This window comes from Pelodiscus sinensis, chromosome 29 (assembly GCF_049634645.1).
Source record: "Pelodiscus sinensis isolate JC-2024 chromosome 29, ASM4963464v1, whole genome shotgun sequence".
In the NCBI taxonomy this organism is placed as follows: domain Eukaryota; kingdom Metazoa; phylum Chordata; order Testudines; family Trionychidae; genus Pelodiscus; species Pelodiscus sinensis.
The window spans coordinates 8,945,308-8,958,621 of NC_134739.1; the positions used below are offsets into that span (position 1 = coordinate 8,945,308).

The 13,314-nt window shown below is 67.6% G+C and overlaps 1 protein-coding gene across 1 annotated transcript; it reads left to right on the forward strand.

Annotated features, from left to right (window-relative positions):
• Window positions 1-389: 389 nt before the first annotated feature.
• Window positions 390-13,039, forward strand: LOC142820971 (serine/threonine-protein kinase 17A-like). Its single transcript, XM_075911287.1, has 7 exons — window positions 390-621; window positions 7,614-7,826; window positions 9,802-9,946; window positions 10,178-10,304; window positions 10,570-10,618; window positions 11,116-11,295; window positions 11,640-13,039. The coding sequence occupies exons 1-7, from the start codon at window positions 527-529 to the stop codon at window positions 11,887-11,889; spliced, it is 1,059 nt and encodes a 352-aa protein (XP_075767402.1). The 5' UTR covers window positions 390-526; the 3' UTR covers window positions 11,890-13,039.
• The last annotated feature ends 275 nt before the right edge of the window (window positions 13,040-13,314 follow it).

Here is a 13,314-nt window from a genome sequence, read left to right on the forward strand (position 1 = left end):
ATGTCAAACGACTTGCTCCTGCTGGCCTCCAGACCTGTTTCTGTTTTGTGGGGGGGAGGCTGGTCCAGGTTGGGGAGTGGGGGGAGGGAGGGGACAGGTGTGGGCCGCGGGTGCCAGGGTGCAGAGGGTGCCTTTGCCCGGGTTTGTGCCAGTGCTGAGAGCAGATATTGCTTGGGGTACCCCTGCCTCCCAGCTCCTCGGGGCCCAAGGGAGCGGGGCTCCCCACTTCTCGTCCCAGCCCGGGAGGGGGCGCAGAGATGCCCGTCCCCAAGGAGGCCTCCCCTGGGGGCCCACGTCCCGGGGTCCCCCCCTTCACTGCGGCTGGGCTCTCTCTGCAGAGGAAGGGGGAGGGCCGGGCCTGGAGCCGCCCCCGGGAGGAGGAGACACCAGCCGCGGCTGTGCCCCGAGCCAGACTCCGCAGCACAGCGCTGGCACGTCCACAGCCGCTCCCCCGCCTGAGAGCCGGCTCCGCGCCCCGTCCTCGCTCCCCCGCAGCGCCCCGGACGCCCCGTCGGGCTCGGCCAGCATGAACCGCCCGGGCATGGCCGCCCTCACGCAGACCCGCATCCGCACGGAGCGCTTCGCGGACAGCTACAGCCTGCTGGGCAGGGAGCTGGGCAGGTGAGATTGGGGGTCGGGGGTCGGCGGGGCCTGCGCCCCCCTGCTCACCCGGGGCCCCGGACGGGCGACCCCCTCTCTCCCCGCCGGCCGCAGCATCCCCAGGAGGAGGGGGGCGGTAGTTTGGTGTGTGTGTGTCTGTGTGTGTGTGTGTACGTGTGTGAATGTGTGTGCAGACTCAGCTTGTGAATAAGTCGGGGGGATGTGTGTCATGGTGTGTGAACAGCATGGGTGTCATGGCACGCGTGTGTTACGGTGTGCCAGTGGCACAGGTGTCACTGTGTGTGTGTGTCTGTGTTTCGTTGTGTGTGTATATGTTACGGGGTGTGTATAAATGCGTGCGAATGGCCTAAGTCTAACACTGTGTGTAAAACTTTAAAAACAGCAAATAGTCTGGTAGCACTTTAAAGACTAACAAAATAGTCTGAGTGTTACTGTGTGTGTCACTGTGTGTGTGTGTGTGTGTGACTGTGTGCCAGTGGCCTGGGTGTTGCTGTGTGTGTCACTGTGTGTGTGTGTGACTGTGTGCTAGTGGCCTGGGTGTTGCTGTGTGTGTCACTGTGTGTGTGTGTGACTGTGTGCCAGTGGCCTGGGTGTTGCTGTGTGTGTCACTGTGTGTGTGTGTGACTGTGTGCCAGTGGCCTGGGTGTTGCTGTGTGTGTCACTGTGTGTGTGTGACTGTGTGCTAGTGGCCTGGGTGTTGCTGTGTGTGTCACTCTGTGTGTGTGTGTGTGTGTTCTTGTGTGCCAGTGGCCCGGGTGTCTCTGTGTGCGTCTCTGCCTGGGGAAGCGCAGTCCTAGCGCTTTTAGGCCCTGGAGCCTGGCACTGGAAGCTGGCAGCAGACTCCAAACCTCCGGGCGCAATGTGGGTCGGCTTGCTCAGCGCCGCACTTGCTGGTGCCCCCCTGTGGGGCCCAGAGAAAGGCCTGGGAGGGGTGAAGAAAGCTCCCTCATGGGTGACACAGCCCAGGGGCACTGAGGCAGGGCCCAGCGCAGGCCTGGCGGGTTGTGGCAGCAGCGCTTGGCTGAGAGCCGGGGTGGGTGGGGGTGGACTCGCCAGATGCCGCCGTGCCCCTGGGGTTTGTCTCTTGCGGTGCTGGCTGGGGTGGGGAGGCCGCCTGGCTGGCACCGCCAGTGTCCTCGGCTGACCCCGAGCCAGGGTGGCAGCAGGGAGCCGCAGGCCAAGTGCGAATGCCACTCACTGAGATTTCCCTCCCCTCTGGGGCATCCAGTAACCCAGCGCCCGGCACAGCAAGGCCCTGCCCTGGCCCATCTCCTGGCACCGCCCAAGGGGCCCAGGTCGGGCTGTGGAGCCTGGGGAGGGAGGGGGGAAGGAGCCAGGGAAATACAGCGGCTTGCGGGGGTGCAGGTGCACACAGACACACATGCTAGGGCAGAGACCCCTTCCCCCCAGGCAGAGCCCTGTTGCCCCCCCAGGCATTGATTCCTGTGGCCCCATTCCCCAGAGACCTTCCGCTCAGTGCCCAGCGCTGGCTGAACCCCGGTGAAGGGCCCTTTGCGTGTGGCTCCCGGTGCCAGGCGGGGGGAGCTGGGGCAGGAAGAGCCCCAGCTTGTCGGTGCTCGGCAGACCGCCGGAACCAAGCACCGTGCGGTTTCTTGCTCAGGTCGCTTGCTCCTTGCTGATTTCCTGTGAACTAAGGGGAGGCAAATCTCGGGGGTTGGGCCTTGCAGCTCGGCACAGGTGGCGGTTGCTGGGTGCAGAGCTGCCCCGGGCGTAGCGCGAGCAGCCTGTGGCATGGGGTAGCTCTCTGTAATTAGCAGGCTGCCGGCGCTCTGAAAGCAGCCTTGGATTCCCCAGGGCTGCGGCTGGAGACGGTGCCCACCCTGGCTATCTTTAGCAGCAGAGTCTGCCCAGGACAGACGGCTGCGCACTCACGGGAGGGCGGAGGGGGGGCCTATTTTGGAGCCAGAGTTTGTTTCCGTCACTGCCTGGGCCCGGATGCGGCATTTCACCCTGCGTGAAACATCACGTCAGCCACCTCTGGGGCTCGTCCGCACCACCAGGCCCAGAGAGATGAAGGGAATCGGCCAAGGTCACACGGGAAGGCTGTGGCAGAGACGGGAGCAGACCCTAAGTCTCCAGTGTGCGACCCGCTGCACAGTCCTACCGCCAGGCCGAGCAGAGAGCACCCGAGTGGGGGGCTCTGTGGCCAACTCAGCTCCCCGCCCCTCAGGGAGAGGCACCTGCGGCGGCGCTTGCTCTCCGTGCGCTTTCTTAAAGGATTTAAGCGTGAATTTCAGAGCTTAGGAAAGGGAGAGACAAACGGCCAGTGGCTGGAGTCAGGCCTGGTCCTGGGCAGGATTCCTGCAATAGCTCTGCTGGGCCTTCCAACCCGACCTGCAGCCCCCTGGCATCCCCCTGGCACCCCTAGACAAGCTCTGCCGCGCCCCTCTACCCCGACCTGCTGCCTCCTGGGATCCCTAGACAAGCTCTGCCGCGCCCCTCTACCCCGACCTGCTGCCTCCTGGGATCCCTAGACAAGCTCTGCCGCGCCCCTCTACCCCGACCCGCTGCCCCCTGGGATCCCTAGACAAGCTCTGCCGCGCCCCTCTACCCCGACCTGCTGCCTCCTGGGATCCCTAGACAAGCTCTGCCGTGCCCCTCTACCCCAACCCGCTGCCCCCTGGGATCCCTTGACCTGCAGCCCCTGCAACCTTACATTCCCTGTAAGCTGCGCACCTACATATTTAGCCCCGCACAGGCCCTCCGGGAAGTGGTGCAGGGCAGGGACCGATGGCAGCCAGGAGAGGGCTGGCCCACCCCAACCTGTCACCTCGTCCATCCTCCAACGCACCACGGCAGCCCAACCCTGACCTTGCTGCGGCCCAGGCAGCCCGGCCCCAGCCCCGATCCCAACTCTGACCCTCATTCCTGGCCTACCCTAGAGTCCGCACCACCAGCCAGAGCCCTAACACCCTGCACCCCAACTCTGTGCCATCCCTGAGCTCCCTCCCGCACTACAAACCTCTTGGCCCCACCCCCGCCACATCATTTTTTTTATGCGCCCCAATCTTCCCTCTAATTTTTTTCCCATCCATGTACGGAATAAATTTTGCCATGTGCACCGAGGCATGTGCGGATGTGCACCACCCATAGCCACACATGCTGCCGGCTGCGGGTGCTCTGCTGATCAGTGGGGCAGCGCCTGAATCTGTCCTGAGGGGCCGCCCGTGTGCTCAGCTTACAGGGAACACGGATGTGCACCAGTACAAAGATGCTGTGGTGCGCAGCCCCCCATATTGGTGCACATAACAAAATTCATTCCGCTTGGGGGGTGGAAAAAAATAGAGGGAACCCTGCTTGCTTCCACCTCCCCGGGTCGCTGCTGTGCCCCTCTACCTGCAGCCCCCGGCCTTTCCCTGGACCCCTGGACACCAGCTCTGCTGGTGCCTCTCAGTCCTGCTCTGCAACCCGTCCCCGCATCAGGCCCGTTGTGGGTCTCACGGCACATCCGGCTGCACTGGGACGTGCACAGGGAGGGGCCAAGAGGAACCGAATCCATTCCAATGGGGCACATCGCTGGGGGGGGGGGGCACATCGACTCCTCCTGCGCCAGGGGAGCGCTGGGGAAGCCGGCCCTGCTGCGGCAGGAAGCGCCCCTCTGCAGCGAGACACACGCGCTGCTTAGGGGCTTTGCCCCGAGGCTGGGAATCCGGGGCCGGCTCAGGCCAGGCAGCGTGTGAGCCCTCAGCCATCTAGCTGAGGGTGGCTGGAGCAAAGGCCTCTGGGGCTGCTGGGAGGGGGAGGCCAGGGGGGCCCCCACCCCGGCTGGGATTCCACAGAGGCCTGTCTGGCTTCGCCTCTCTGCTCAGCCTGGGCACCCTGCCCCGCGCCTCTATGTGCCCGGCTCTCCAGGGGGCCACGAGCTTCCCCCCCCCGTCCCCTCCCGCCGCCGGCTCGCTTTGTTGTCAGTGCCAGGCTGGCGGATGCGCTCGTGTGGGCAGCTGGCAGGGGCGTTTCTGCTGAACTGGGCACCACCCCAGCAGGGCTGCGGCCTGTGCGGAATGCCACCCCCAGCCCCCAGCATGACGGCTGGGCCTAGCGGGGGGGAGCCCAGGGCTGGGCTGGAGGGGGCTGCGGGTTGGGACAGAGGGGGGCTGGCGGAGCTGGGGGGAGGGGAGCTGAGGGCTGGGCTGGAGGATGTTGCAAGCTGGGACTGTGGGGGTGGGAACCCTCCTGCCAGTCTCCTGGCCCCCCCTTTGCCAGCATTAGTTCCCTTCCTGTTCACAAGCAGCCCCCCAGAAGCTGCCGGAGTCCCTCGCCTGGGGCGCGATGTTCTGATTCGGGGCCATTTCCAAGCGCTCTGGGGCTGAGCGGCCGTTGCCGGGGCTGGCCCTGCGAGCAGCCGAGGGGCTGGGGGCCAGGCCGACCTGCGTGGGGAGCCAGCTCTCCAGTTGTGTGCGGTGCAAACAGGGGCACCGGGGTGGGGGACCCAGCCTGGCCAGGGGGCTCACGTCTGAGCATGCCCTGGTCTATGGCTCTCCTCACAGCCTGAGGCCTGGCGGCTGGGCGGTGCCCCCAACCACAGCCATGGCTGGGTCGCCCAAAGGGCCTTGCCAGCGGCAGGTCGGGACTGGCTGGGTGGCCTGGCCCGTGGGGCGGGACACGGGCTAGTTCCCGGGGTGGCTGCTGCTAATTGTGAGCCATCTGCTCTGGCTTCATCCCACTTTTCTCGGGCACCACCCAGGCGAGAGCAGGGCCCGCAGAGAACTCGGGCCGTGCGGGGGTCTTGGTGCTGGCTGGCACGGCGTCGGGCAGGGCTGTGCTGGGACTGAGCTGTGCCGGGGTGGGGGCAGGCAGGCCTGTGCCAGCCAGGAAGGAGAGGGGGGTGGTTTCGGGTTGGGCTGGGGCTTTGCCTGGAAGATGTCGGGTTTGGAGCCAGAGCTGAGGTTCGGGGTGGAAGTGGGGAGAGCGCCGGGCTCTGGCTCGCAGCGGGGGTCAGTCGCGACCCACATGTGTGGCACTAAGCACTCAGGGTGGGGGGAAGCTCTCCTACTTCCTGCTGGCTGCTGCCCCGGGCTCTCCGGGGGCTCGTGGGCCTGTGCTCGCTGTCTGCGAGGCTGTAGTTGCAGTGTCCTGTGTGCGGGGGACCCCCAGTGGCTGCCATTCAGGAGCTGAACCAGGGACACATGGTTCCCATTAGGCCAGGGGTTCCTGGAAACGGAATGTCTGTGTTTACACGCTGAGAACCATGCGCAGCTCCTCCCACCTTGCGTGACCCTTTTGCCTGTAGGGAGGGAGCGGTCCCTGTCCCTGACCCTGACCCTGCCCCAGCTCGGAGGCTCCTTCCCCAAGGCGCAAATCTGCAGGGAGACGGGAGCCTGCATGGCCTGGCTGTGCTGCCCTCTATTGGTAGCAGGTTTAAAACTAATAAAAGAAAGTTCTTCATGCAGCGCAGTGTCAACCTGCGGAACTCCTTGCCAGAGGAGGCTGTGAAGACTAGGGCTAGAACAGAGTTTTAAAAAGAGCTAGATAAATTCATGGAGGTTAGGTCCATAAAAGGCTATTAGTCTGGGGACAAGCCTCTGTTTGTCAGAGGCTGGAGAGGGATGGCAGGAGACAAATCGCTTGATCATTGTCTTCAGTCCACCCTCTCTGGGGCACCTGGTGCTGGCCACTGTGGGCAGACAGGCTACTGGGCTAGATGGACCTTTGGTCTGACCCAGCACGGCCGTTCTTATGTTCTTATGACCCAGTGTAAACTGCCAATCCCAGAGATCCCTGCCAGGGAGTGACAGGGGCATGGCCGGGTCCCAGCAGTGGGGGCTGGAGCAGCAGGTCTGGGAAATGCTGGGCCCCCTCAGCCCGTGCTGCAGAGGCTTGGGGGGGGTCAGGCTGCGGGGGGGGGGTGTGACTGGGATTGGGACCAGGGGCTCTGCCCCAAACGTGCTGTGGATACTGGGGCACTGGGCCGTACCGCTGCCCTGGGGGCCCCATGGGAAGCGTAGGGTCTCCACCGTGCCAGGGGCTGGTTGGCGGTCGGGGTGCAGCCGCTGCGGAGGCCCCTGCACCTTTTCCCAGCAGCACGTAGTGGTGCCCTAGGATAAAGCCCTCTGCCCCAGCACTGTCACGCCAGGGCCTGGCCACGCGGCGCGGGTGCAGGCCCTAGCACAGGAGGTTGCCGGCTCCCGCATGGTCCCAAGTGCAGGTTAAACCCGCCTGGGCCAGCACCTGCAGCCTGGCGGCTCCTGCATCTCTGCCCCTCCCAGCTTTCCGTGGGTCCCTGGAGCAGGGGCTGGGGTGTTTGCTCCAAGGGGGCTGCTCAGTGGCAGGCCGGGATGGGGGGGTGTCCCCCCCATAGGGGAGAGGAGCATGGGCACTGCCGTCTGTCGGGGAGGGGCAGGGGGTTGGGCCCCGGGGGAGCAGCTCCCTGGGTTGCATCCTCGTTCCAGGCTCGTGGGAGCTGGGCCCTGGGTTAGGCTGGGAGGGGTGATGCGGGCCGGATGGGGGCCGCGCAGGTAGAGAGGGGGCGCGATGGGGCCGGCCCGGGGCAGGCTGGGAGGGGTGATGCGGGCCGGATGGGGGCTGCGCAAGTGGAGGGGGGTGACGCGGGCCGGCTGGGGGCCGCGCAGGTGGAGGGGGGTGACGTGGGCCGGATGGGGGCCGTGCAGGTGGAGGGGGGTGACGCGGGCCGGATGGGGGCCGTGCAGGTGGAGGGGGGTGACGCGGGCCGGATGGGGGCCGCCCAGGTGGAGGGGGGTGACGCGGGCCGGATGGGGGCCGCGCAGGTGGAGGGGGGTGACGCGGGCCGGATGGGGGCCGCGCAGGTGGAGGGGGGTGATGCGGGCCGGCTGGGGGCTGCGCAGGTGGAGGGGGGTGACGCGGGCCGGATGGGGGCCGCGCAGGTGGAGGGGGGCGCGATGGGGCCGGCCCGGGGCAGGCTGGGAGGGGTGACGCGGGCCGGCTGGGGGCCGCGCAGGTGGAGGGGGGGCGCGATGGGCCCGTGCTCAGGTCCCGGCGGCTGCTCTCCGCAGGGGGAAGTTCGCGGTGGTGAAGAAGTGCCTGGAGAAGGCCACGGGCCGGGAGTTCGCGGCCAAGTTCCTGCGGAAGCGGCGCAAGGGCGAGGACTGCCGGCCCGACATCGTCAATGAGATCGCCCTGCTGGAGCTGGCCGCCCGCTGCCCCCACGTGGTGGATCTGCACGAGGTCTACGAGACGCCCGCCGAGATTGTGCTGGTGCTGGAGTGGTGAGTGCCGGGGCAGGCGGGGCCCCCTCCTCCACCCCGGGCTGAGCCCAGCAGGGCCCCCCCACTGCCTCCCCCAGCCCCCTTGCTGGTCCCAGCCCTCCCGCACCCCTTGCTCTGCAGTGTGACGGCTGCAGGATGGACCCGTGGGGTTGGCCTGGGCAGGAGTCTCTGCAGAAGGGGACATGGATGGGGGAGGGTTATGTGGTCCCTTGGGGCTGCTAGGAGGGGGGCCTGAGTCGGGCCCTGCAGGCTGGGGGCCTCAGAAGAGCCTCTCCATCCAGCACCTCCAGGCTGCAGCTGTGCCCATGTTGGGGCACCAGGAGCTCCCTGCCCTGCCGTGCTGCTGTGCCCCGACGTTGGCTGCGGCTGCTGCCTGGCTGGGGCTGAGCACGGCAGGAAGTGACTGAACTGGAGCGTGTCTGAGAACCGGCCTCAGCCCCGTTTCTCAGCTCCCTTTCCGGGCAGCTGCTCAGCTCGGGGCCGCATCCTGCCCACACGGCTCCACCGCAGGCCCTGGCTGGCTCCCCGGGGAGCGCGGCTTCCTGTCTGGGGCCTCGTGCGCGCCCCAGCCCGGCTCGCTTACCGGGAAAAGGCCCAGGTGCTGCTGGGACGGTGACGTGGGGACGGGAGCCGCAGGGCGGAGGAGTGATGCTCCCGGCTCCCCCGTGCACACGCTGCAGGGCGGAAGGGACTGTGGGGGGGAACGGAGCAAGGGGGGCCCTGTGCAGTTGTGGGGGGAGGAAGCTGGTTCTGGGCCTGGCTGCCCCGTGGCAGGGGGAAAAGAAGCCCTTGTCCTGGCGTGTCCCACTCTCCTCCCTCCAAGAGCCGGGAGGCGGCATGTGGAGGGCACCTGCCCAAACTGGGCACTCGGCCTTCATGGGACGTGGGCAGCTGCCCTGTCAGGGCCGGACAGGCCAAGGCCTAGGAGATGTTCCACACGCAGGCCAGATTGGAACCGGTGACCAAGAGGTGCCGGGTTTCGTGGCTGCTTCTCGCCAGGCCTGGGCTGGCGCCGGCACAGGACCACGGGCGTGTGAGGCAGGCTGGGCATCTGGGCAGTGAGAAGGGGGCGTGGATGCTACGCTGGCCCCCCTGCGCCGGTATAAATGCCACCTAATTACACAGCTCCCGCTGTGGTGCTGGCAGCAGGCACCTGCGCAGGCAGCTGGAGGGGAGGCGTAAGGCTCGGGCCTGCCTGACAAACACCCCCGTCCCTGCTGGGCCTGTAGCCCCGCTGGGGTTTCTCATGGCGCTTCGCTGGCGCTGCAGGACGGGGGTGCCCTGCGAAGGCAGAGGGGCCCTGCTCCCCCATGGGGCGGTGCGCGGTGTTGGCCGGCGCGGGGGGCGGCTATCTCGGAAACGCTGACTTCCCAGAAGCAGCCGGTGGTTTTGCGTGTGTTTTTTTTCTGCACCCTGCGAGCTGCTCTCGCTGTAACCACAGCGTGAGGTGAGCATGCAAACCTGCCCGGCAGCAGCCTCGGCACACGCCGGCCTTGCGCTCCCTCCGCCCCCGCTCCTGCTGCCGGCTGGGGAGCCCCAGTGACGGGGTGTTGGGGTCCCCCGACCCTGCACCCCCGTCCTCAGCAAGATGCGACTCCGCCAGCCAGTAGAACAGAGGATAAGCCGGCAGCCCTAGTCCCCATGGGGGAAGGGGTTACAGGCCCCTGAACCCCCCTACACTGGTTAGTCTGCTTCCTCCAGGCTTCCCCACGCCCCTTCTCTAAACCCCCCTTCCTTTGCTCAGACCCCTTCCCTGGTCAGGTGAGAACCGGTTGGGCCATTGTCTACATGTACTGAGAAAGGGGAGTTAGCATGTGCTAGGAAGGGGATAGCATGTACTGGGAAGCGGGTAGCGTGTGCTGGGGGGGTTAGCATGTGCTGGGGAGGGGGTTAGCGTGTGCAGGCTCTGGTGGATGAAGGGGGCCTTTGCCAGCAGGGGTCCATGCCCCCCTCACCTGCTGCCCCTCCCCCCCAGTGCGGCCGGCGGGGAGATCTTCCAGCTGTGCGTGGCGGAGGAGGACGAGGCCTTCACGGAGCAGGACGTGATCCGGCTGGTGCGGCAGATCCTGCGCGGCGTCGCCTTCCTGCACCAGCACAGCGTCGTGCACCTGGACCTCAAGGTACCAGGGGGCCAGGTGGGGGGGGGGGGGGCAGGGAGCTGCGGCTGGCAGGGCTGGCCTCTCGCCTGCTGCGAGCGTCTCGCCACGGAGCCCTGGCACCCGGCCGGGGGGGCAGTTTGGCAGGAGGGTGGGACGGGTGGACGCCAACTCCCAAAAAGCTGCCCCTGCCCTGCCCCTCCCTGGCGCCGGGGGCCCCGCCCTCTCGGCTCACACCCGGCTCCTGCCTCCTAGCCCCAGAACATCCTCCTGACCAGCAGCAGCCCCCTGGGCGACATCCGCATCGTGGACTTCGGGCTGTCGCGCCAGGTGGACGCCGTGGGGGAGGTGCGGGAGATCCTGGGCACGCCGGAGTACGTGGGTAAGTGGCGGCAGCGGTGGCGCGGGGGGGGGGGGGGAGGGGGGAGGGACCCTGTTCCGTCGGGCTGCAGACATTGGTCCGGCTCACAGAGTTGAGACTGCCCCGAGCACCTGGGTGCTGAGCCACGTGCCCAAGGGCCCTGGTGCTCCAGCCGAATGGAGGCTGGGGGGGGAACGGGGGCACCCTCCTTGCCCGGGGGCAGCGGCGCTGGCAGAGCCTTGCCCCCGCGGCTGAGCCGGTAACTCCCGTGTGGTTCCCTTTGCAGCCCCCGAGGTCCTGAGCTACGAACCCATCAGCACGGCCACCGACATGTGGTAGGTCTCGGGCCCTGCACGCTCGGGGCTGGGGCGGGGGCGCGGTTCACCCAAGGCAGGTGCTAAGAGGCAGCTGGTAGCTGCAGCGTTTGCTCCCGACGCATCGTGTGTGCAGCTGGGATTCCCCTCGTCCCGGCCGGGGACGCCCCAGGATACGGGGCGAATCCCCCTGCCCATGTCCTCCAGCCCCTCATCCAGCTGCAGGGAAGCCCAGAGCACGTGGCGCGACCAAACTGCATTGGGGGCCGCTGGCAGACACAGGGCTGCCTCCCTCTGTGTCCCCCCATGGCCCCTGGCCCTCCCCAGCTTTGGGGCCAAGTCTCAGTGCAGGCGTGGGGTGGGAGGGGTCCTCCTTGGCCACAGGGGCTGGGTACAACCTGGGGAGGAGGCAGGAGGTGAGCACAGGTGGCAAGGCTGCTGCTACCCTCCCCCTCCCATGCCAGGTGGCCCCTGCCCGTGGGGCTCTTGCTGGCTCTGACCCTCGGGACTCTCCCCAGGAGCGTCGGGGTGCTGACCTACGTCATGCTGACGGGCGAGTCGCCCTTCCTGGGCGACACCAAGCAGGAGACCTTCCTGAACGTCTCGCAGGTGAACGTGCAGTTCCTGCCCGACGTCTTCCAGGGCATCTCGGAGCTCGCCATCGACTTCATCCGCTCCCTGCTGGTCAAGGACCCCAGGTACCCGCTGCCGCCCCCTGGCCCCGCCCCACCCGCCTCTGGGGCACGTGGCGCCCGGGCCGGAACCCCTCCCCCATCACACTCTGCCCACGCCGGGAGATCGGCCCTGGAGCTGGCCCACGCGTGGGTCCCGGGGTGGTCGTGGGACTCATCACAGCCCCGCTGCCTGCCTGGCCATAGCCAGGGCTCCCTCCGAGAGGCAGCTATGGACCAGGCCCCCGCGCCGGGGCTGAGGGCAGTGTGGGGAGGAAGGCCGGGGGCTCAGTGCCACGGATGGTGCCGCAGCAGGTGGAGGTAGCTCTGGGGTCGGGCCCAGAGCGCTAACCCCTCTCTCCTGCCCGCAGGAAACGGGCCACGGCAGAGCAATGCCTGCAGCACCCCTGGCTGGCCCCGGCGCTGGAGTCCCCAGGGCCGGCGGAGCTGGAGCAGGCCCCAGCCCGCGAGAGCAGCAGTGGCCCTAAGGAGGTGGCTTCCTACACGATGTCCTGCCCCTGCCGGCAGCTGGGGGGCCTGGAGGGGCGGGACCCGGAGCTGGCCGGGGGGCGGAAGCCGTTCCCAGCCCTGCAGGAGATGGCCCAGGAGCTGGTGTGCTGAGCTGGCTGCCTTGGAGACAGCGATGCACCGGACTCGCCCCGGGCCTATTTCTGAGCCTGCCCTGGAAGCGAGAGGGTCGGCCCCTGGGCGCAGAAGCAGCTTGGCCCATGGGGGCCAGACAGGTGCCGAGGCTGCGCTGCTGTGTACATAGCGCTGTGGGGAGGCCAGCGGGGATGGCGTGGAGCCCACTGGAGGAGGGGAACCCCATGGTCAGTGATGGGGGAGCAGAGTGCCCTGCTATGAGTGATGGAGAGGAGCCTTTGGGGGGGTCGCTGCCCCAGGAGAGACACGGCATGGTGCAGTGCCAGGCCGGCTGCAAAGGGGAGCACCCAGGCAGCCCCCCCATCACAGACTGCAAAGCGACAGCTGACCAGCGGCAGCAGCAAGAGCACGGCGCAGCGGGACAGAGGCCTCTTCTGCGCCGAACCCGGCAAGCTCCACTTGGGTCTGGCGCTGCGGCCCAGGGACAGCGTTGAGTCCGCTTGCAGGGCATGGACGGGCCCTGCCCCGCCTGGGCAGCTGCCTCAGGCTTAGCAGCTGGTTTCTGCATTCGCACGTTGTTTGCCAACCCGTGTGGGCTGGCGGGAAGGAGCCGGAGGCTGGCGTGCAGGGACTCTGTTCTGTGCCAGCGGGCTGGAGGTGGGGCCGAGCCCTGGCGAGGGCAGCCAGACTGACCGCGCCACCAGCAGGCCGGCGATGGGCCAGGTGCCGACAGGAGGGAACATTGGCGTGGCTCGCAGCTGGGCATCAGGGCGCCAGGCGGGCGCCACTGCAGGGACTCCAGGGGGAGCCCCGCACCGGATTCCTGGCCCAGCAGATGGCGCCATTGGACTGCCTGCCAGCTGCGGCCACGGCTCCTGGGGAGCTGGCTTTGCAGCTGCCCCGGCTGCACTGGCACCGGGCGGGAACGCGCCGCCCAGCGAAGCCGCTTGCCACGTTGCTGCTTCATTTTAAACAAATAAAGGAGGAAAGTTTCTATCGAGAAAAGTCTTGGAGGTGCCCGTGGGCCCCCCACTCACCCAGACCGGCACAGATCCGAGGCCTCGTGGCCAAGGATGCACCAGTGGCTGCCCCTCGGGCCGGGGGCCATGCCGCAGCCAGCAATGGCTAAGGGGAGCTGCTCCAGGGCCCCCAGCTGGGCCCATTGCCTGCCTCTCCCTGTGCCCAGGCTCCCTGGGAATAGGCTGGAGGGTGGGGGGGGGGGGAGGGCGGAGCAGGTGTCCCAGGCCCCAGCAACCTGCTGGCTCTGGCCTCGTGGTCCCTGGCGTAGAAGGGAGCTGAGCTCAGGGCTCCCCACTCCTGATGGGAGGAGGCCCCATGAGGCTGCAGGGCTCAGCCCCAGCCTGTGGAGGGGACGGAGGGCAGGCGCTGGGCTTCCAGGTGCCACCCGCTCCATGCGGAAAAGACATGAATTGGCTGTAGGCC

What these genes read in the sequence shown, in the direction of transcription:
- LOC142820971 (XM_075911287.1), top strand. Translation starts at nt 527, where the DNA reads ATGAACCGCCCGGGCATGGCCGCCCTCACGCAGACCCGCATCCGCACG. An exon ending in ATTGTGCTGGTGCTGGAGTG is followed by an intron (nt 7,827 to 9,801) that starts GTGAGTGCCGGG and finishes CCTCCCCCCCAG; the next exon opens with TGCGGCCGGCGGGGAGATCT. An exon ending in GGGCACGCCGGAGTACGTGG is followed by an intron (nt 10,305 to 10,569) that starts GTAAGTGGCGGC and finishes TTCCCTTTGCAG; the next exon opens with CCCCCGAGGTCCTGAGCTAC.